General features: G+C 40.3%; 1 protein-coding gene across 2 annotated transcripts in view; it reads right to left on the bottom strand.

Annotated features, from left to right (window-relative positions):
• The window catches only part of AOPEP (aminopeptidase O (putative)), a 200,479-nt gene that overhangs the window by 7,384 nt on the left and 168,112 nt on the right, over nt 1-24,983 (bottom strand). For both annotated transcript variants that reach the window (XM_063129414.1, XM_063129413.1), the window contains exon 14: nt 20,256-20,372. In XM_063129414.1, coding sequence (XP_062985484.1) covers nt 20,256-20,372 — 117 coding nt within the window. The remainder of the gene's footprint in view (nt 1-20,255; nt 20,373-24,983) is intronic.

Below are 24,983 nucleotides of genomic sequence, written 5' to 3'. Positions count from 1 at the left end.
AATGGCTATGTTCGAATATCACTTTAAGCCATGATGGGTTAATAAGCTCACAGTCAGCTATGGTTATCCCCCACACTGTGCATAGCATATTAAGTCGGGACCATCAAAACCCTGTGCAATCACACTCAAAGGAGTGAAGCCCTGGGTGCACCAAAAAGATAAACCCTTGGAAGTTTGCAGCACCGCTAAATCCTTGGAAGTTTGCAGAATCAGGACCAAGCTTCATACATAGCCTCCCCTGGTGAGGAGGCACCTGATGCACCATCAAAACGCTGCGTGATAACACATGAAGGAGTAAAAACCCTGAGGGCGCCAAAAAGGGTGTGTGCAAATAAAGCCGTGGGTGTTTGCACGATGGGTACCAAACTTCATACACAGCTTTCCCTTGTAGGGATGCACAGGAGGGCCATCGAAAAGCCTGCAAACTGACGAAGCCACACAAGCAAAAGCACCTTTTCACCAAAAAGAGGGCAGCAGTGGTGGTGGCTACAACTCCATGGAGATTTGCAGGAGCGGGACAAAACTTCATACACAGCAACCCCGGGCAAGGACGCACAAAAGGCAAAATGACAACCCTGCACAGCTGCCGCCCTGAAACTGAGACAGCATTTGACACTTGGGGGGTTGCAGAGTGCACTGTTGGGTGGAAGGTTAGGGTGGGGTCCAGCTGTGAACACAATCAGTTGCTAGGCAGATCATGGAAACAGATCTGGTGGTTGGAGGAGAGCGGCAGCAGCAGTCTTGCCAGGCGACACTGTAGGCAACCAAAATAACCTACTGCGAGCACCACACAATATGATAACCCAGAACGGGTTAAATAACCTTGTGTGCAGACCGTGGGTTATTTAGCTACACAATGAACAAAACCGGATGGAACAAGTAAAACACTTCTTCCCCCAACTAATGCAAAGAGACAGTCATCAACTATGTAGCTGGGAAAAAAGTTCCATCTATCTATTCAATATTTATAGGAGGAATGAAAAGAAATGGAAGACCCACTGCTTTGCACAGTCATCGATGTCATGTTTTAAGAGCAGCTTAACAAAGAGGTATAACGGGGGAAATACTAACAAGGGACTAGTGGGGAATGGACTGACCAATTTGTACCCCATGTATACACTACTTTCCAGTTCATTCTTAGACATAGACAGAACATAAGAGGCTATGGGGGAAATGAGAATCCTTTAATTTTACTACTAAGCGGAGAACCAAATCTTCTATGCCTTCCTAAATAGAACGAAACAAACCTGAACAATATATAACATCCTGTCTTGCTGCTTCTGTCAAGCATGATCAGATTGTGCCAGAACTCCTTTATGTGTTCCAGCTGTGACGTTCTCTTGTAATCCCACACAAAACAACTGGGGAGTTGTCTTCACAGCGCCAGGTTGGCGCCACTCTGCTACCAAACCCCGCACTATCCCTGGTGTGCGATGACGACAAGTTGTTCTAACGAGGGGAGGCAGCGTGAGCTTTCCAGTGGCCATTACGCTAGCTGGCCCAGCCCTTCCCCCTCCTGCAATAGGAGGTTGCCTTCCACCCGGAAATGCCCCTGGAGTGGCACCGAGCGAGGAGAGACTGCTCAGGCTGGAAAAGTTGGGCTAAGTCCCAACACTTCAGCTGCATATCTTTGCGTCTTTACTTCAGAGTGGCTTCAAATCTGCGGCTGCGTCGTCTAACCAGTACAGCATGGTATCGGAGCCACTCCGGGGCAAAGATGATGTCATGACACCCGCTGGGTCTCACTTTGGCAGCTAATCTGGAGAGCTGAATCTGGGGTTGTTGTTTTTTCAGTCTCAGAGGTGGTTGTATAGTTGGGCTTTTGACTGTCTAAATGGATGTTAAGAGCCATAAAGGAAAACTCCCTATTTGTTGTGTGTGTGTTTCAGAAGATGGGATAAGTGTCTGCCGATCTAAGAGGCGGTCAGACTCCAGATCAAATGTTATTGATCTTAAAAACACTCTCATCCTTTTGGGACTTCTTAATGACACCCCTTTGGTAGCCTACACAGAGATGAGGGCTGGAGGAAGGAAAATGGTGTCCCCCCTTCGAATCTAAAGGACTGTTTTGCAGTGCTTCTTTATTCAGAATATCAGTACTGTGCCAAAACAGTTAACCATTCTTCCTTTAACAGCTATGGCTACTGCTGATTTACTATAAGCGATCAATTCACTTTCACAGAAGCTAAGTAACCCATCATAGCTGACCAGCATGGGCGCATAATGAGGATTTATCTTAAAAGATGAGCAGCTATACAGCTCTGGCCAGACTGAGCTGCAAGGTACATTACAAATAGATAATGATAATGAGAGCAGCAGGATTTGGCTTTCATGTGGGAAAAAGCCACAAACAAAAAACAGCAACAGATAAAACTCATTCCTGCTGTGCCTGCAAATAAGCAATTGGAATAGAATGTTCCAAGACAACAAACCACAAAGTATGATGTTATGCTAGCACTTGTAGGTGACAACTCATAAATCTATTAAATGGGATGTACCACCAAAGTGTGGGTTTGCAACTTTAGGCACAATCCATGGGATTTCAGCAGCCTGAGTTTAGGATACCCTGAGTACGCTTCAAGCAGTAAGCAGTTAAAATTTTAAAATATGGGGAAGTATTTTTGAAGTATTTGTTCCATTATCTGGATATTTAAAGCTGCATGTCTATTACTGCAATTTTCTGTATACCTACCTCAGAGAAAGTACAACTGAATACAGTCGCTGCATTTAGAGAATTTGATCCTGGGCTTGCAAACCTAGTCTGGAGAGTTCAAACACCCCATAGTTTCCAGTTCACATACAACAGCAACAATAGTTTGATCAACCAGGAAGTTAAGACAAGTGTGTGAATGAAGGAGGAAAAACAAGAGCTCATTCCTGATCTTCCCAACTATGGATTGGAGAATCAGAAATGCTATATCTGCAAGAAATAATTATTTAAAACTTTGAAAAAACTTCCATTGAATTTAGATTATTTAAGTTGAAAATGAAAGTCTAATTAGCAACCCCTCCAAAAAAGAATTCAATTGTTTCAAGCGCATATTTTAATGAAACAACAAAATTGACACATGCCTATAATTTTATCATTCTTTCCTAAAGTAATTACTCCATCAAAATTAGTCAGTAATATAAGCGTGAAGGCTGCTGAGATTTTAAAATGCACACAAAAATATAAGAAGAAAATGATTTACCTCTGAAGCTCGCAAATATGATCTAAAAGGCAAGTAACCCAAAACATGTGCTTTAATAAAAACAAAAACGATGTCTTTTGTCTTTAGAAAGGAGTCTAGCTTCAGGGTGAAATGAGTAAACACTGCTAATAGATGGATTTAATTTGAAAGGCGCCGGGAGATGACATTTCTAAAGAATTCCAAATCACAGTACAAAAGGAATGTGAGACCCTATAAAACAGATTCATTATAATCTCAGAGCTTTTAAATATATGCAGCTGCACAAGATTGTCCCAACTGTATATAGTTCCCAAGAAAGGGCTGGTTCACACATGCAAACATCATCTTCATATCCTTTCTGTCTTTTCCTGGGGACAGGGAGTATGAAGGAAACTGTATTGAAAGAGCTTGCCTTTGACAGCTATTACCACTACTTAGGTGTCTAAAACATGCCGCAATCATGGAAATTGCTTTGCACAAGTCATAGCAAAGGCCACCAATTTGGATGGCTTTAAACGGGGGTTAGATAAATTCTTGGAGGGCAAGCCTATTGGTGGCTACTAGTACTGACAGCTATGTACACCATTTGCTGGGGAACTTGGGTACGAGGGTGCTGTTGCACTCAAGTTCCTAGTCAACACAATGCTGGACTAGATGGACCCTTGGTCTGATCCAGTATGGCTCTTATGGGGGCCTTTTCAATGGTGAACCCCTCCCCCAATTATGGAGCGATCTCTCTGAGGCTCGTCTGGCACCAACTTTGTAATCTTTCCGGTGCCAGGTCAAGACTTTTCTCTTCTCCCAGGCATTTAACAGCATATGTTCTCCGCCGTGGCATCCCGGTTGTGGAATGAGCTCCCCAGAGAGGTCCGCCTGGCGCCTACACTGTACTCCTTTCGTCGCCAGTTGAAGACCTTTTTATTTTCTCAGTATTTTAACACTTAATTTTAACTTAAATTTAAATTTTACTGTTTTAACTCTGTATTTTAATCTTATATCAATTTTGCTTCATGGTTTTTATCCTGGTTGTGCTTTTTATATTGTATTTTGTATTTGTGCTTTTAACCTGTTGGTTGTCTTACGATGGTTTTAATTTTTGTGAACCGCCCAGAGAGCTTCGGCTATTGGGCGGTATAGAAATGTAATAAATAAATAAATAAATAAATAAAATGTTGAGTTTTTTAACTGCCCCCAGAATAGTTGTTTTAAATAGATATTGTCTGTCCTGGTATGTAATCTGTTTTGATGCTTTTTATGGTTTTAAAATTTGTATATCGGTTTTTAATGTTCAATGTTTTAATCTTTTTAAACTGCCCAGAGAGCTTCAACAATGGGGTGGTATATAAATGTAATCATCATCATCATCATCATCATCTTATAAACTTTTGTAATGGAGTGAGAAAAAAATCAGCAAAAGGAGGCTAGTAGGTGCAAAGTATTACCTGGGTGGCTCTAGTGCTCCAGTCATCTCCTTGGCTGAGGCAGCTTCATCTGTGCTGCTCCCCACCCCCCACCAGCCCCTTGGGGATGACAGTGCATGAGTAAAGCAGCCTGGCTCAGGTGGCTTCATTTTTACCTACATGCAGCAAAGCTGGTCTCTGGCTGGAGCATCAGTTCTCGGCATGTCTCTCAGATATCTCAGCCTGGCTGCTTCATCGTCGTTTGAAACTTAATATGGCAAAGACTGAATTGCTTGTTTTTCCTCCTAAACCTTCTCCTCATCTCTCATTCTCTCTTACTGTCAATGATGTTACGCTTACTCCGGTCAATGAAGCTCGTAGTCTTGGCTTTATATTTGACTCCTCGCTCTCCTTTATTCCTCATATTGAGGCAGTAGCTAAATCCTGTCGCTTTTTCCTGTATAATATTGCCAGGATTTGATCATTTTTGTCTGTCTCTTCTGCTAAGACGCTTGTTCATGCACTGGTTATTTCTTGGTTGGACTACTGCAACCTTCTTCTCTCTGGCCTTCCTTCTTCTCACATCAGTCCGTTGGTCTCTGTCCACCACTCTGCCGCTAAGATCATCTTCTTGGCTCGCCGCTCTGACCATGTCACTCCACTTCTGAAATCTCTTCATTGGCTTCCAATCCACTTCAGAATCCAATATAAACTTCTCCTGTTGACCTTCAAAGCTTTTCACGGTCTAGCTCCTTCCTATCTCTCTTCTCTCATCTCACACTATTGCCCCGCTCGTGCTCTTCACTCCTCTGATGCCATGTTTCTCGCCTGCCCAAGGGTCTCTACTTCCCTTGCCTGGCTTCGTCCATTTTCTTCTGCTGCCCCTTACGCCTGGAACGCTCTTCCAGAACATTTGAGAACTACAAGCTCAATCACAACTTTTAAAGCTCAGCTAAAAACTTTTCTTTTTCCTAAAGCTTTTAAAACTTGATGTTGCTCGGACTTTATACTGTTAGTTTTACCCTACCCTGTGCCTGTTTGCATTCCCTTCCCCTCCTTATTGCTTTACAATGATTTTAGTAGAATGTAAGCCTATGCGGCAGGGTCTTGCTATTTACTGTTTTACGCTGTACAGCACCATGTGCATTGATGGTGCTATATAAATAAATAATAATAATCAGTTGGAACCACAACCAGCCCTTCAGCCAGGAACTGGATGGTTCCAAGGGTGTGGCCACAGCCCCAGGCATGATCCAGCCTCCAGCCAATTTAACGGGAGGCAAAAATATTCACAAAACGTCCCATTTCCATTGATAGCCAAGTCAATAAAATCATTCCAAAATATTCTAGCCATTTCCTTGCACTTGCAGTGATTGCATAAACAGCTGGGACAGGCATAACGGGGTATTTAACAATCCAATATGTACTTTTAATGCTTTCCATTTAAATCATGGGCCTTGGTGTGTCTTTTTAAACTGGCTTTTACTTGAGTTCCTACCACCGCCATCCCATGGACATTTTCACCTTTCAATGGAATTTTAGCTCAGTACATTTCCAGTAATGCTAAAACTGTTGGGAGAGGCAATTAAGGTATAATAAAAAGATCAAGAATGTCACAATTGCACTGGTATCAGCTCAAATAATCTCAAAAAAAAAAAAATTCTTCTCAAAAGCTTATGAACAAGACAAGCAATTCCAAATGCTATATATAATTAGAAATCATAATAAATATACATTCCAATCCAGTTTTTTTTTAAGTATTGTGCACTGAAGAATGCTATGCCTGCCAAGAATACGTCATTAACCAGCATGAGTCAGGATCTACTTTTGAGGTTGGTTTCTCTTCTCTTTCACTTTATTACTGAAAATTATACACACAGGATTTGAGCTCTTAACCAAGTGTTACCAAATAGCATTCAAATATATTCTATACTCCAGAGGAGGGCAGACTTTAGGCTTGTAGGATCTACTTTGGTTTTTAGTAGCGCCCTGAGTTCCACCAATGATAAAAACAAGCCATGATGGATTGCTATTGTGGGTAACTCAATAGCTTAAGGTGAGGATTATTAACCACAAACAACCTACACTGAGAACCCATGGCTTGTGGTTGGGTTGTACTCTGCGGGTTTTCCTTATACGTCCAATATGATCTGCCATGGGAAGCACAATGTAATCAAGTTTGTTTTAAAGGCCTTAGCTTGCTCCGTCTCTGCATCAGGTGCTCAAAATACAAAGGACCTGGACAAGAATGTATTTCATTTACAGATCTTGTAGCCAATCAGATTTCACTACCTGACAATACCACTGAAACAAATTCCAAAATCCATATGAATGCAACTCCTTAAGGCCAACCAAAAGGTCACAAAAATGTGCAAGCTTTCAAGATCTCCAGGCCTTTTCATCCAGTAAGATGTTACAAAAAAGCATCTTGCAGGTTGAGGGTGGGGAGAAGAGGAGGGGAGGGCTGCTCTGCCTCACTATTCTCACCCACTGCTGAGCCCTTCTCAACAACATCACAAGCCACTCAGTTAATCCAGGCACCTTCTCAGGTGCAATCTCCCCAGCAAGGCCAAACCCAAAGACTTCGTGCCAGGTTCTGGACTGATGCTGTACTAGGCGCATTCATCTATGTCTGGATCAGTCCCGAGATACCGGAGGCCCTAAAGAGCACAAGACATGACACTCTGTTCCCATGGTTTCCTAAGCAGATGACTGAAAGGCTTTGTACGTAGTGCAAGGAAAAGCTGTGTAGGCTGAAGCAGACTTTTAAAAAAATAATGACCCAAAATATGCACTTGGGGATTGAGCCATGCACCAAGCCATTTTATGGCAATATGGCAACAATTCTGCTGGACAGAAGAGATGTTACGCCTGGTTACACTGATGGCAATGGTATCTCCTTGTGCATCCATCAAGAGTTAGACATTGCCCCTGAAGCTCAGCCTTTCGCCCCCTAGAAAGTCTTCCTTATCAACTGCAGGGCCATCAAGGATAGTGTGTGCTTCATGGACAGAGGTTACCACAGGGCAGGACCCCTCTGTGGCGCACCCACCTGGCACAAGAACATCCAACTGACACAAGTATATCTAAGCTGTGTTCCGTCCCATTGGCAACAGTGCAGACCCAAGTTCACAAGTTCTTTCACACACAAAAATCCACTTAAAGGTTTCAGCAAGTACATTTATGGTGCAAAAGCTTTTAAGTTATTGCAACCATTAGGAATCAGAAAAGGGAGAGCAAAAATCTGGGCTGAACTAATGCAAATCACCCAGAGATCTGCCAATACATCCCGATCTACCTTCTGATCATCTCTGCTATACCTATACCTAAATAAATAAAATAATATACTACACATATAACACACACACACACACACACACACACACACAGTCAACTCTCCCAATCCTCCACCTGCAAGATGCATTTTGTAAAAGCTGTTTAAGATCTTCCAATGATAATGAATAATGCAAACACACCCTTTGTTGAGAAGTCCACCCTCAGAGCGGACACCTGATCTTTGGTACCCCCTGCCAACTTCTGAGGAAACCTCTGGAGCTCTTTCTTCTCTGACATCGGCAGAGGCAAAAACAGGGGGTGGGGTTAGAGATCAGTAGGTGTCTTGTGAGTACATCCAGAAATGTGTACCCGCTCTGGAGCTGGCATATGTAAATTCCAATTTCATTGGTTCCAGTGGGAGGGAAATTGTCAAAGAATAAAAATGTATGCATGGGAGGGGACACAAACACTGCTCTTCCCTCCCTTCTACCCTTCTGGCTTGAGCCAGAGGCGGCTTTGGACAAAGTGTTTCTTCCAGCTTCAGATATTTCTGCCCCCACTGCTAGGATTGCTCTGTCAACACCTGCAATCCACTCTGGATTAATGCTCAGTTTGAAATGATATGATTAAAAGGACTTTAAACTGAATGTGTATGATCACTGTTTGCTAAAAGTACAATACAATCTGTTATGCTGTACGTGGTGCCATGACATCATCACATTCATTCCAGGATCCCTGATTGGCTAGAATCACGTAGTGATGAAAGAAATCCTAAAACTGGTACCAAAGCAGTAGCATATTGAAACTGCAATCAGGTGAGAAAAACTATCAAAAATTAGTAAGGAAGAGGAGTTTTGAGGAACTTTTCAATGGGCCTTCTCAATGAGGTGACATTCTCTCTCCACCCCCTTCTGAGCATCTGTGTTTAATTTGCTTATTAGTGTTTCATATTTGATGTATGCTGTGGCTGGTGTAAATAACTTTTAGTCTGATCATTGTATCTATTTCATTGTGTTTTATTTACGATGTTGCAATGGCTTGTGGCTAATGCAAATAACATTTCTATTCTATTTTTGTGAAAGGTTACAAAAAAAGTCTAAAGGGGACTGCTTTTCACAGGAGGGGAAAAAAGGGTAATGAAAAGATTTGTTCCTAATTTGGCTTAGCACTGGCTATAGATAGAACAGAAGCTGAGTAGAACAACTAGATCTCACAGCTCCTCAACATTAGTAACAGGAACGTTTTAAGTGAGCATATCTGCTAATTCCAAGTGGCTTTAGCATTGTGTGTCTATTAATGCCAATTAAGTACTGCTGACCTAATTCTCTCACTGTTGAACAATGTAGTGAGGCTACTACGTTTCCTTAATACTGGATTCAAGCAGCAAGGCATTGGTAGAACTTCACATTGAACTTCTGTATTGACAGCAGCTATTTAATTTGACAATGACTTATGTATCAATTGCTCCTGTATGCCCTTATGGCAAGACAGACATGTTGCCATCCTCATGAGCATGCTATAGCATTACAACAGATATTAAAGGCTTCTAGACTACTAGGATCGTCAACTCATATCAATAACAAAAACGTACAGACAGAATCTATAATAAAATCCGAGATGGTTCTTCTGCCTTTCAAAGGCAAGGGGAGAACCAAGAAACTATGGCTTAAATCCAGTGTCGCATGAGCAAAACCCCTATATAGTCACTCCCCAAACCTTCCAAATCTGCTAAAGAGGGTCCCCCAAATTTCTAAAGCAGATTGGGGGCACATAGGGGCTGCAGGAAGGAGGGAGAAATTCCTTTGTCAGTGATTTCGATTCTACCAGCAGCTGTTAAGAGTTAGATACAACTCTATGGCTGCAAACAACGAACGATTACCCGGGCCAGCTTATACGCAATATGACTTTGTCTGTTTGTCTTCAGTGAGGCTTCACCAGTTGAAAAGACTGATCCTACAACTGTTATGGCTTGCTTTTAAACATGCCCCCCGCCCCCCGTAACTACCTGTTATTGCTCATAGCTAACACATTGCTATGCTGGTGATATGACCTTTGGCCATTAGGAAGGAAGCCTAATGGGACTCCTTTTAACCGAAAAAGGGCATTGTATGGCCCTCTTGCACCACATAAAGGTAGACTACTGTAACATGCTCTACATGGGGCTGCCTTTGAAAAGCGTCCAGAAACTTCTGTTTGTGTAAATTGCAGCAACTAGGCTGATGAGAGCAAGAGTCTTTGACCACATACATTGTGCTCCCTTCCTTGTGTTCCCTTCCATAATTCAGTTTTATGTATTTTATCGTTTATTGTTGTTCCTCGCCTCGATCAAAATGGAGAGGCGGGTAAGAAACAAATTTATTAATTATTATTATTATTATTGGCTTCCATTCTATTGCTGGACCCAATTTAAAATGTTTATTTTAACTGTTAAAACTGCAAAACATCCAGCATAAAAACCAAGATGAAAAAACACTTTCAAAATATCTTCTGGAAGAAGGGACTTTCCTTTATTGTTTTTCCATATATGATGTTCTGATCTTCCGACTGAAGAGGTGCACCAAGAGCACGCACAGCAATAGACATATGTGTGCTGTGCAACTTTAAATATACTGAAAGGGCTTTTGAGATACAGCTGTATTTATTATTCTATTTCAAACATTTCAACCACACACATCATTGTGTTCTCTCTGTATCTTGATAATTCTTCCCTTTCCATAAACCATTCCTGAAAGCAGGTATAACCCCTACCACTGGAATCTTGAAACCAACGCGAGAAAATAAAGCACACAAAAGACAAATAAACAGCCCCAGTCTTAGAGCCTGTTATATATGCCTGTATCAACTCAGTTGTTAAAAACAAATATTTAAAAAAAGCAGCAGCAGCAAAACTACCTGCCTCCACAGTTTTGGCAATGGGTAGTAACAAAAATCATTCTAATCTCACTTTTCTTTCAATCTGTCCATGCACGTTGTATGACATTGTTTATCATCAAGTTTTTTAAGCAGCTACATAATCAGGCAGCTATATATGAGCCAACTTACTTGTCTAGAAGCATCTACAGAAACACATTCTCATAATACCACTGATATTTAAATTATACGGATTTATCAAAGTATGAATGGTGTGGACAAAGAGTGAGTGAAGGAGAATTTCTCCTTCTCTTACAATGCTAAATCCAGGTGTCATCCCAATGAAATTGACTGGAAGCAGATTCAAGAGAGTCAAAGAAATGCATTACAGAGTCACACAATTCATTGCTGCAGTATATCATGATGGTCACTAACTTAGGTGTATTTAAAGGGTGATTAGACAAATTCATGGAAGACAGACCTATCTGTAGCAGGAATCCACACATTATGACCAGGCTTAATATTCAGAAATTACTTCTACTAGCCAACAAAAAATATAGTAAAAACACCTATGAACATATGCAAAGTGTCTTTCTCCTTCCACCTAGCAAGTGGCAACCTGTCCGTCCACAGAATTACGAAGAAGGGCTAAGAGTAAAGATGGCATTGCTCTCCAAAACTCTGAGTCCCTGGCAGATCTCTTTCTGAAAATTAAACATTGCCTCACTTTCCTGGCAAGCCCAGCCTAGCACAAGCGTCTGGGTTTCAAAAACAGGTTTAAAAACACTAAGAGACCGTCTTCCCCTGCCTTCGAAAGAGATTGACTCCAGATTTAAATTCTTCCCCTGCAGATCTTCCTCTCCTGAACAACCCAGTCATTTTGTTTGTTTTTTCTTTCTTTCTTTCTGATGTGGGAAATGTATGCGTGAGAGAAGGTGAGGTGACAGTAACATGCAGGGACAAGGAATAGAGGAAGACTGCAGAGGTAGAGATACAGAAAGAAGAAATGAGACAATAAACTCAGGGGGAAACAAGGTTGAAATTTGCTCTCTTCCTTCTCCCTTCCAGTTAGAATGCACATTTCCTGCTGTTCTTAAAAAAATCTACATGCAATTGGAATGGAATGTCAGGAACCAGTTTGGGAAGCTGTTTTAGGAGAAGGACAGTGCTGTGGGAGGGACCCAAAAGAGACTAGCAAGGAGAAGCAGCTTTGCATATGGAGAGGAAGAGACATGAATTGAGCAACACCAGAGAGGAACTGAAAAGGTGTAGTTATGTCCCACCCCTGCTCATCCCACCAATCAAATCTACAGTATTCCCATAAAGGCAAGGGAGGAGAATGGGTGACCAGATACAAAAGGCGGCAGGACTCCTGCACACAACATCACACAACATCAACTGTTGTGATGAAGAGGGAATTTCACCAGGTGCTGCATGCATACAAATGACACCTGCTGAAATTCCCTTTTCTATACCACTGTTAAAGATACAGGAGCCCTGTCCTCCTTTCCATATGGTCACCCTATCATTAGGAAATAGACCAGCTTTCACCAATGCAACCTATTCTATGCACATAAAGGAGGGGAAAATAACCCAAGACTTACTGGAAGGTTCTAATGTTCCATTTTCATTAAAATCACAGAATCATATGTAAACTTTTATGAAATTAACAGAGGGTGTTTGTAGAGAAAAGGGAAATCCTGTTAAGAATTACATTAGGAGGGAAATGCCCCCTTTAAAAACAGGAAAATGTTTTCCCCAAAATGTAACATGCCTTTACATTTTATTTTACCTTCTACCTTTTTCTGAAAAGCAATTTATGGCATATGGGCAGTCTGAGAAGCAGCCTATTGCCTTTACTTAGCTTAGGTCAATGTGTGGATCTCCTATCTACGAGACACAGGCTGATGATAACAGTTCTTGTAGATATTTCCCCAATCATTTACAACAATACAATACAAAAACACTGTTTTTTTGATCTGCAATCCAATATGACCTTGCCCAAGTTAAGAAGGCTGAAGAACTTAAATTTCTAATACCTGGAAAGAAACATGGATGCCTTAACTTTGGCAGAAGGAGAAGCAGTTTTCATACCGTATTTATACAACCTGTTTTACAGAACTATTTCCCATCAAGACCATACACATATTCTTGAACTGTGCAAATGAGTGACTTTTCCAAGAACTCCCCCAACTACTCATCGCAACTGGCAACATGGCCATAGCTTTATTCCAGTTGTACAACACATTATGCATAGGTTTGTTTTGAAGAGGTGCAGAGTTTTTTTAACCACTTTTTGGCGTCAACCTGCAGAATGGCTAGGTAGAGCAGATAAGACACAGCTTCACTTAAAAGCAATAAACTTGGCTGGTAAACATAGAGGTATTGCTTTGCGGATTACATGTTCTTGTATGTCTGTCTGTCAGTGTATTCATGGTTTGGGGAATGAACAGAAGTTCACACATAATTTATTTTTCTTTTCTTTTTTCTAAACTTGAGAGCTCTATGTGGTTTGTTGTAAAGTAACTTCTTTCTGGTCTGTTCAATAAGATTTCATCATTTCATAAGAACATGTACAAAGAAGCAGTTGTATGAGAATAGCTACATACACTGGACATGATATATTAACTTCTATTTCTCACAATTTCTGCAAAAGCACTTATATTTCCTTCAATTCATTCTCTCCCCCGCAATATTTCATCTGATGGTCTTGGTATGTGCTGTGCATTATATGAAACTAGACACTATTAACCAACTTGCTGAAAGTAGAAAAACCTTGTGAAGTAACTTTCCATCTGCTATGAAGACATTTTAAAAAGGGTAACTCTGGAACATATACAGGAAGGAAAGTGAACTTGAGAGCCAATTTTATTTTGTGGATCGCCCTGACTAAGGGACATGGAACATTTACTGGATGTTGGTACCATACTCAAAAATAACCTTGGGAAGCAAGGACCATTGCTTCACAATAAGACTGGAGTTGGCAATCTTGGATCACTTAGGAAAGTGACACTGCCACATAAATAGTATCCATTTAAAAGCTTGCCAATACTTTTGTGGGTTCACACTGAACACTGCAAAACTACTTTTCTCAGCCTCAGTCCCTCGTCTTCAATTTGGAACAGCATCTCCTAGCTTTCTGGGTTATTTAGAAAATAACAACCAGTGTTCATCACTCTGTATGCCCAAATTGCTATATAATTATTCAGTTAAGGTCTTCTAGTGACACTTATTCCACATGCCACTGTTGTATGGCTGGTTAGTATATGAGACAAGGCTTTTTCAACTGCTGTGCCCATACTCTGGTGGGATTCCCTTTCTTGGGAGGCCTGTCTGCCCGCCCACCCCATTCACTTGTAGAAAGTTGGTGAAGACCTCCTTATTCAATGGGGCATCAGTGTGAGTAGAATTGATCCTGGTTCTGTGGCTTATAGCATTTTTCATTGGTTGCTGTTGAATTACATTTTTATTATTGCCATTTTTTACATGTGTTCCTTTAAATTTATATTTTTATTCCTGTTCTAATTATATATTTTAATGGTTTAAATGTTTCTATTGAGTTGCAAGCTGAAATGGTTTTGTAAAGGTTGTGGATAAGTTCAGATTTTTATTTTTATTTTTATTTTTATTTATTTAAGGATTTTTATGCCGCCATTCAGCCAAAAAAGGCTCTCACGGCGGCTTACAAAAGTATTTCTTGACAGTCCCTGCCCACAGGCTTACAATCTAAAAGACATGACACAAAAGGAAAGGGGATTGGGAGGGAGGAGGAAGAGGGGGAAAAGGAAAGCAAATTCAGGCACTACAATCTTAGTTGCAAAGTTCAGCAGTTACAGTTGACAGCAGGAGGGAGGGGGCTCTCAGCTGGAGCTGGACCCAGGCACCGTGGAGAGGTGCCTGGCTGCTGCTTCCTCCCTCACTGGTGGCCTCTGCAGAGACAGTTGGTAGCAGGAGGGAGGGGGCTCTCAGCTGGAGCTGGACCCAGGCACGGTGGATATTTGCCCTACACAGGGTAGGCTGCAGACCTGATATGAGCTGGAGGAATATATGCACCCACTTCTATGTGATCAACATCATATGTGAACTGGGCGTTCACATGTGCAAATCTACATGCAATTATTCTGATCCTTCCACTCATTTTCCCCCGTCACAGGAGTCAAGTCAACAGGGTGTACACATTCATACAACCAGATGTCCAGCTCGATAGGACCAAATCCAAAAGATCCTGCAGCTGTAACTGTTGTGATAAAGAGGGAATTTCACCAGGTGCTGCATGCATACCTATGACACCTGCTGAAATTCCCTTTTCTAGACAACTGTTAAAGATACTGGAGCCCTGTCCTCCTTTTCATATGGTCACCCTAATTAACACAAAGATGGTGTGTTGCTCTAGTTTCAGTGTGTGTGTGTGTGTGTGTGTGTGTGTGTGCATAGTTTAGCAATGTAAGTGCTCTTTGAATTATTATTTTCAAATGCCTGACATACCACAGCTCACACCGTTCAGCAGGGTCTCCTAACTCTCTACGTAGCATTTTCAGGGGGCTGGAGGGGCTGCTGTGGGAAGGAGGGAGTGGGAATGCCTTCTTCTGCCTACGCAGTTGATCCAACATAAATCTGGATCAACCCTAACTGTGATGAACACAGGGATTTATATAGGTCATCATATGTATGTTCAGGCTGCATATCCCTCCAGACACTCATGTTCAAAAAATATATTTAAAACTGCTATTCATAACCCCATCTAACATAACCTCATAATAATTCAGATCTGGCTCCCAAAAGATCAGGAGGTTTCCAGAAAATATTATTAAGATAGGAAAAAAAATAATGGACCTGAAATCCATTATAAGCTCTAGGAAGTAATTTATGATTATATTTATTTATTTTTAAAATTTCAAAACCATCCTTCATCCACTAGGGATCTCAGAGCAGTGCACACATTTAAAGAAACTAATGCAATGTAAAAACTGTACAATTACAAATTAAAAGGCAAAACCAACAATAACAGCAAAACAAACTATTCAACCAGCAAACCAAACAAAAACACAACAATCAACTCAATTAAAAAATATCAATTTAAACTTTTAAAATATTGCCATTCTAAAAAGTTAAAACGCCTGGACCAAGAGGAATGTTTTAATTTGGCGCCAAAAAGAAAAAGTCAGTGCCAATTGTATCTCCTTTGGAGGACTATTCCAAAATCAGGATGCCACGACAAACAAGGCCCTCTGCCTTTGTAAATGCAAAGGGCATTTCTCCCACTATTGGAACACTGCACAGGCTCTCTTCCAAAGATCTTAATGCACTCTGACTGGGATGCTATAAGAATTAAAATTCCCAACTACCCAGATCTGTTTTATCAAAATGTTGAAAGACAACACATGCCAATAAGTTTGTTGACACCCAAACTCAGATAGGGCATGTCTATAGATTACGTTCTGAGACTCCATATGTGTAACATATCATATAAGCACATTCAGAAACAACACTTTGCAACTAGAATGGAGGTATGCTTTTATATGGTACACTTGTTACACATTCACACAAAAGCTGTGTGAATGGCCTGAATGCCTTACCATGTGGAGTTTTAAAAATAACCATCATCACAGAATTTAAAGAATGGATAAACGTGGAGGCTCTGCTTTGTGTTTTGCTAATCACCGTGTGATTGAATAGGTGAGATGCATGTTTGAATGTTCGTTCCGTGGGTCATGGGGTGCAACAATGTTGCTGACCTTCTGGGAGACATGTCTGTTGGAAGGATCTAACATTCTACATTCCCTTTTCTTTGATCCCGTGTCCTTCCCAATTGCTCATCAGGTTCTGTCAGGCCACATGCTGTCATTGACCTTCTGTTCTTACAAATAGCCCCTGGTTATTTGCATTTATGTTCTCCTACATGCCATGTTTCTTCCTACAACTAACCAAAGGAAGCTTCATCAGGATTTACAGGAAAAAATAACACAATGAAAAACCTGGAACAAACTTATGGATAGATACCTTTTGCAACACAATAAATGTAACCAAAGATCTTTTCAACTGGTGTAGTTTCTAAAAGCTTATAGCTGTTACCTGTCTCTGCTAAACCCACCCTGGGGCTGTTCAGAAGGAGTTATCTGTGTGTACATCAAAGTATCATTTCATCAGTCTGAACAATTTTTACAACCGTTGCGCCAGGAGAAACACAAATATAACAGTTAATTTAATGTCTGACAGTAATTTAAAACAAGCTCACAATTACCAGTTAAGGATGTCTCCATGATCCATCTTTGTGAAAATTAGTTACACAAAAATGCTGAATAAAACTGTACTACCAGCAACTTGTTTTTTTATTTTAAAACCTCTAACTTCTCGATCCTCAAATGAAAATAAGAGATGTTTTACAGCACAATCCTAACATGTTTACTGAGAAATAAGTAAGTGGTAAATGTGTGCATTTAGGGTTGGTATCTTGATTACAAGCACACTGGCTGGGTGGGGAGAAGACTTATGTAGATTTAAAAAGTTGACTGAATTGACTGAATACTTGACTGAATTGTATTAAAAGTCAGGTAATCCTAGAACTTGCCATCTTTACAAGAAAAAACCCCACACACTGCATGGCACTTGCTGTATTTGGAGATATGGAAAATTCCTTGCTTAGAGAGGTGACAGTATGTAAACCAACATTCCCTTTTGAGGGCAGTGAGGTGCCTGTGAACCAGTAGCTGCAGAAACGCTAATGGTAATGTTATCTTGGTTGTCCTTCTTAATGGGTCTAGTTAAGCCCTTGATTTCACCTTGTTAGATAAAATGGAGGTAATATTTGCTCTACAGAGGTTGCAACTTTGTTTCAAAGACCAAAACAATGTACAATTTCACCAGAATGCATTTGGCACAATTCATTTAAGGAGGAGGAGAAAAAATATATCAGCAGGGTATAAAACTCTCACAGGCCTAGGATCTCTGGCATGAAACAGCAAGATGAGGACTACAGCTTTGATCCTACCTCCTCAGTTATTTCTCTTCCAGATATAGAAGTCCTGACATTTCTTTGGTATTCGTGTGTGATTAAAATATACCCTAAATATATCTTAATTCCTATAAATAGCAAAGTGTGTTTCAAGGCTAACTAAAAATAAATCTGGCATTTGGAACACCATATAAACAACAAATAAATAACTGAAATAACCTTTCACTACTGCCACATTACCCTGAAAATTTCCTTGGAGGAAGTAGGCATGTCTGAATTGTGAAGTTTTTAATGTGATGTTTTGATCTACAAAAGCTCTGACTTGCACTGTAGTATCTACTAGAACATGTCTATATAATAATAATGGCTAGTATTGCTCCCATCGTTTAACCAGTGCCATATAAAATTCTAATTAAGACAGAAATCTTGTACAGACACACTGACAGGCTTCACATGATCACCTCAGCCCACCATGGCTTATTTAAGCCACAGTGGGTTGTGGCATGTGAAATCAGCCATTTTGAATAGGCAAGCCATGATGGGCAGGCACTGTGGCTTATTGTGTTACGTGAACCCAACAAGTGTGGCTTATACAAGGGTTAAACAACCCTCACATAACCATAAAATAGCCAACTGGCCACTACTTCAGAAATGCAATTCAAAAATATTAATCAAAGCTACTCATTTTATCTTACTAAGAATGTTTATATTTATATATTTATATAAATAGATATATAGTAAAGTATCCACATTGATCCAATAGACTCTTCAATGACTACATCTTAGGGATCCACAAATATAAGCTTGGCTACTTTTTGTCCTTGCTACCAATTCCTCAAGCTTATAGAAAGTACAGAGGGGTGAAAGGAGAGAATTGTCTTGCCTCACTTGCACGGAGCTATGCAAAATAAATTTCAGAAGATTCTCTCAGCAACCATAAAATAAAACTATTAGAAGTGCCAATATACGACATGACCTCTGATGCCATTTTCTACTCTTGTCAAGGCAGCACCCAAGGTGCTCCTATTCCTCCATTCTAGTTATACATACAATTCTAGTAAGCACTGGGTATAATATGCAGAACCTGGGTAAGCCTGTGGGCTGATTCATTCACAATGGTAAATCATAAGGCCTGTTCAGACAACACGTTGAGCTGCTAACCCTTTTGCAGGGTTAGTGAGCATGTTTAAACCGTGGTTATGTAGCCACCATGATAAGGAATGGTTCATACAACACACAAAGTCATAGTTAACACAAAACACTAAGCTATAATGTTTAGCTCAAAATGCTTAACTATCATGGTTTAGCGTGTTGTCTGAACAGGGCATAATTTAATGTTCTTAGGATGAGCTTGGCCTCCCATGGGCTCATATGCTTCCCCTTTCTCCCCCAACATGGCCATAAGGAAGAGTTCAGAAGCTTTCGCTTCCATTTTTGATTAACTGCAGCTTGAACCTGGACAATGTGATTAATCTGAACTGTGATTAGTGAGAACAAGCACTTCAAACCATAGATTATGAAGTTGGATTGTTTCCAATAACCATAGACAATATAAACCACAGTTTAGGGTTCAGACAACAGAGTAAACTGCAATTCATCTAAATGGGAAGCTTCCAATCACAGCAGAGAAGCAGGGCTGGGGCGGTGAAGTGGAGGGGGGCACGCAAGCTGGTTTTCATAATACTTTAATCTATAATAGTGCAATGCTGTCCCATAACCCAGTTATTTAGGTGTCATAGTTATACATTATAAAAATACAACAAAACAAACAAATATACAATTACAATATAAAAACACTACAGCAGAAATATATCAATAAAATTAACATGGGCAGGTTGTAAAACTTCACCTAGTTCCAAGAAGCAAACAATTCAGATGCTAGAAAGGCATTCCACACTCCGGGCGTTATCACTGAAAAGGTCCTCTCCCCAGTAACCACTTGTTTGCTTCACTTGGCAGTGGCACACAGAGAAGGCCTCCAATGATGACCTCAAGGTCCAGATAGTAAATATGCACTTGGAATTGGGTTCAGGAATGCACAGGAAGCTGACATGTCCCTTGCAGTCCAAGCTGCTGACCATACTTATACAGTATCTGTTATAATTACTGCACGATAGCTAAAAATAAGGTGTTGGCTGAAACTTATATCATTAAAACAGCAAGCATTTTAGATTTCCATAAGGTCCTTAAATTTGTAGATAAAAATTATTTATCGTGGCTGAACACAAAGAATAGGCAACTCTAGTATCAAACAAATATGAACAATTGACTGAAAGCATGAATTCCAATGTGTGGTGCATGTCATTTCTTTTAACCAGATGGATGTATTTTTCAAACTCAGACACAATGGAGAGATGTGACTTGGCTGTACTAACCAAACTATGCAAGCAAACATGTATGCACATGCTTTATTAAAAGCAAACATTTATTAAAAACATAGAAGTAAATGTAACTAATGCACTACCTGTAGTGCCTTCAGGACAGATTTAGACTTTTTTCATTGATTAAAAAATTCAGAATCATCCTGGATCCAACAGAATGCTGGTATTCCTGACTGTTGGCTCATTTGCCTAGTTTATGAGCTCACTACATTTGTAACTGGATTACCTCTGCATCCTTCTCACGGAGGTGGTAAGTTTTCTGTAAGCACTCCAACGTTTTTGAACATAATGTCTTCTTTTCCAAGAGGCACTCCAGAAGTAAGACCAGCTGGTCTGGGGAAAGCTAAAAGAAAACAAATAGCTTGTGAGATAATAAACCCTTTCTTCTTTAAGTGTACAATTTCACTAAAACAGTCTCGTGTGCACGTCTTCCTTTTGTCCTGCTAACATTGTCATGCCCTGGTTGGGGAAGGCTGGATTACACAGTGATCTGGCTTAGACATAACACCAACCTGGAGTATGGTTGTTGCCTTACACAGACTTAACACAAGATTTGTCTGCCAGATGATCGCACAAAGTGCATTTTTTTCAATTCCTGGGTTGTTTGATTCCTTCCCCGTTTGCCTGCTCCCTCCTTGTCTCCCAAATGCCTTTGTAGTGCTGTAGTACTGACAAGTAGAGCAGCCAGATTTTTTTTTACTGCTCTTGCCTGCCATGTCTGTAGTCAGGTGAAGCAACCCATGAACAATCCTTAGTTCTGGGTTTGCACGTCATGATAGTCCATAGTTAAAACAACTCAGACTTCACAAACCAATAACAAACCATGGCTTTTCTTCTTAGATTGTTTGTGGTTAACAATCCATAGTTAACTAAGAGTTCCAGGTTTGCACGTAATGACAACCCAGGTTCAACAAACTATACTCTGGGTTGTCACTATGTTCGAACCAGGTCAGTGACTAGTCTGAGATTACTTCGGTAATTATATAAAGTCTTGAAATATGGGAAAAGCATATTCTAGTACAGCCATCCTCAAACTGGTGCCCTTCAGGTGTTCTGCAATCCCATCACCCTTAGCTAGGAATTGCTGGAGCTGTAGTACAAAACATCATGAGAGAACCGGGTTATGGAAGGATGTTCTAGTTCAACATTTCCGAAATGCTTTACATTATTTTCTGTATTCTGAACTACTCCTTCCCAAAGGCTAATTAAGACTAATTTGCCATGATTTACCATTCTATATTTAGATTAGATCAAAACCACACTTATCTTAATGAACTGTTATTAGAGCTTATTGGACTCTATGCTTTATGGAATACGCATACCAAATGACTATTTGACAGAGGTGGGAACAAAAGCAGAAGTTATACTGCATCAGTTCCTGGAGGGTGGACACACCTAAGACCGCTGAACTAAACAGAGGTCTGTCAGTTTTATGATATGAATTATTTGTCTGTATCCCTGAACAACATAAGCTAGCGAAGAGGCAAACAAAAGCATTCAGTGATACCATATGTCTAGTGTAAAATTTCCCAAGTTTCCTTTCAAAAATAAAACAGCAATAAAATATTTGATGAAGTGTGTGCATGCACACATGAAGACAAATATCTCCATTAGTGTCTTTTACAGTGTGTTGCTACCCATATTTACTCAGAAATAAGTCTCATTACATACTCACTTACTCCCAAGAAAGGGTAGAAAGGATTGCAGATTTATTGTATTTGCAGTGCAAGAAAGCAGCTAAGAATTTAATTACAGGTAATTTAGGAGATAAGTCTGTAAGGCGGCTTTTTAGCCAGTGTTTAACTCCATTTACTCTGCTTTTATTAGATGGAAAAATAAATAATTTATCAAAAACCATGGCAGTGGTAGATGACAATGGCCAGGAAAAATCCATTTGAATTCTAGGTTCTTAAAATCCTGTACGGGGTTGCTTATAATCTCTACATCACAAAAAGGAAGGCCATATGTAGAAATAAGCATGGTACAACTCAGTAATACCACTTTAACTTCTGAAGGCCAACTGCTGAAACCCTTCAGATCTTTTTGTGCAAGAAGGACTTTGTACCCATACTTGCTATTTTATTTTGATATCAGGGATCAAATTGCTAGCAAAGAAAGAACACTTACTTTGTATGGGAATTTAGATTAAACCACCATTCCCACTTAACATCAAGACTGTATGCATAATGCTATTAACAGAATTGGATTCCATTTCAGAATTGAGTCCCAGTTTAAAGTCCAGACTGTCAAAGCTGCTGAATTTTTTTTTAAAAAAATATCTAAACATAAGGCCCACTTCCCAGATTCTTCACATACCCTTATCAGAGTTGCAAATAAAGATAGAGGTGTAAACCCTATTCTATATAATGATTTTCATCATTGTAGTGACTTGTGAGAACACTCCCCAAAACAAACAGCATTAAGCGAAGGGCTAATTATGCTAGATATTTATGATTATTTGAACATCCCAAGTAGCGTGGAAAGAACTTTTTTGTACTAGAAGCACTTTGGAATACATTCTGTAAATGATCAATATTTGTGAGAAAAGGATAATTTCCTCTTTCTATTTGTCTAAATCCCCCTACTACACAACAGTTTGTTTTCATTTAATTACCAGTCTCGTGTGTATTAAAAAAAAAAGAAGCATTTAGCAACAAGCCATTTTATTTATTATGTCTGTATTTATACACCACCTTTCAGGGTTTTCCCTCTTAAGGCAATTCTCAAAATATGAAATCCATGTATAACAACATATTACAAACTATAAAATCATGAGCTAAAATACATCAACATGCCACGAAGGGATGGCTGATTTTGTGCTCCAAACTCAGCCTTGAAGATTCAGTCAAGTATTTCTACTTGCTTTTGTAACCAGCAATTGTTGTGCTGAGTAATTCATGTTTAGTTAGTCCCCTTAAAGCAGGGGTGGGCAAAGTGTGGCCCTCCAGATGTTTTGGCCTATAACTCCCAGGAGCCCTCACCATTGGAAATGCCAGCACTAGGCGTGATAGGAGTTGTAGGCCAAAACATCTGGAAGGCCAGAAATTGCACACTTCTGTCTTAAAGCTAAGAATTCTAAAAAGTGCCACAAATGGGCATAGGATTGCAGAATTAGCTACTACTAATCCGGCTCTCTGAATGGTCTCTCAAAGAGCCAATTTACACAACCATTTCAGCCCATGGCAGCTGCCTGAGAAACCAAGCCCATGCTGACTTCCAGCTGCTTCAGCCTAAGCTGAACTTGTTGCATGTGTGTTGCGCCACGCATATATCAATAGGCTTATTCGTGCCAAAAGACAAATCAAATGCATAGTGGTACATGAATGTGACTGACTTGGCACGGACTGAAGCAATTCATCACATGCTAGGTTTTTCAGGTGGATGTGAGCCAAAAGTGGTCATGTGAAACTGGCTCTGACTTTCTAGCATTTGTGTGGCAATACTTTTAATAATATGGTTGTGTATTATACACAAAGGGGTACAAGAATGCTTTAGTTAAGGCGTTGCAAGATACAAACAACACACACATGCAACACACACATGCAACACACACACACACATATATCTGTACACATATATATCCCTCCTGCCACCAACTGTCTCTGCAGAGGCCACCAGTGAGGGAGGAAGCAGCAGCAAGGCACCTCTCCACCGTGCCTGGGTCCAGCTCCAGCTGAGAGCCCCCTCCCTCCTGCTGTCACCTGTAACTGCTGAACTTTGCAACTAAGATTGTAGTGCCTGAGTTTGCTTTCCTTTCCCCCCTCCTCCTCCTCCCTCCCAATCCCCTTTCCTTTTGTGTCATGTCATTTAGATTGTAAGCCTGTGGGCAGGGACTGTCAAGAAATACTTTTGTAAGCCGCCGTGAGAGCCTTTTTTGGCTGAATGGCGGCATAAAAATCCTTAAATAAATAAATAAAAATAAATATACCTCAAATGCGTATCTAAAGCTCCAACCCTAAGTACACTTAGTTACAGATAAGCTTAGTGGAACTTACATCTGTGTAATTATAATGAAGCAAATTGCTGGGGGGATTTTAGAAATGGATATTTTTAATGTGACACCTAAATATGCCCCAAACTCAAAAATTATGGTGCTTAAAGATAGCAATATTTTAAACGTATGCTTCCATCCACCACCACCACCACCACCACCACCACCCCAGCCACAGTTCACTTTACTAAAACCTTAAAAGTTTAGCAAACTGCTCAAGAACAGCTGTATGTAGGGAGAGGGGGACTAAACTAAACTGCAAGATAGACTTCTGGGGAAGTACTGTCTACTTCTGAATGTAATGTAAATTTCAAATGTTGCATAACACCATCTAATAAATGTCACTACTTTCTCTTTAGAAAAAGTCCTGCCTTCTAACGGAAACAGCACCAAAGATTCAGAAATTGAAGGGTAGTTGCGGTTTCATTTGAAATGTATCTTTGGCATAGACTTTATACGTTACACATACAAGGAGCTATTGTTTAAAAGTTCATTAAAGATCTAACTTTGGCCAAGGAAAGCAGAGAAATGGAGAAGCAAGGTAACCGCATGTCCTTGATTCACCTCACTGAACTTCATGTAGCTGTGCATTATGCAGCAAAGATCTTTTGGCTTTGAAGGACTGTAGATAAATTAACAAAACTGGAAAACAAGTAAGAACCATCTGTCTTTTATGCGTGTTTTTCATTGAACCCCCGACGCTGAATTTCATATTAAGAGTAAATGCTGGCAGATCTGTAACTAAAGAGGTATTTTCGGGGACAGTGCAGCTAATCTATGATAATAGAAGAAGAAGAAGAAAAAGAAGAAGAAGAAGAAGAAGAGGAGGAGGAGGAGGAGGAGGAGAAGGAGGGTGGTGGTGTGTGTGTGTGTGTGTGTGTGTGTGTGTGTGTGTGTGTGTGTGTGTCCATTTGCTCCACAGTGCCAAGACCATGAAACCTAGGCACTTGAAACTTGGCACGC

Source organism: Elgaria multicarinata, chromosome 6, assembly GCF_023053635.1.
Source record: "Elgaria multicarinata webbii isolate HBS135686 ecotype San Diego chromosome 6, rElgMul1.1.pri, whole genome shotgun sequence".
NCBI classification, from domain to species: domain Eukaryota; kingdom Metazoa; phylum Chordata; class Lepidosauria; order Squamata; family Anguidae; genus Elgaria; species Elgaria multicarinata.
Note: the sequence above shows the minus strand (reverse complement) of the source record. Positions and strands in the feature narration are given on the sequence as shown.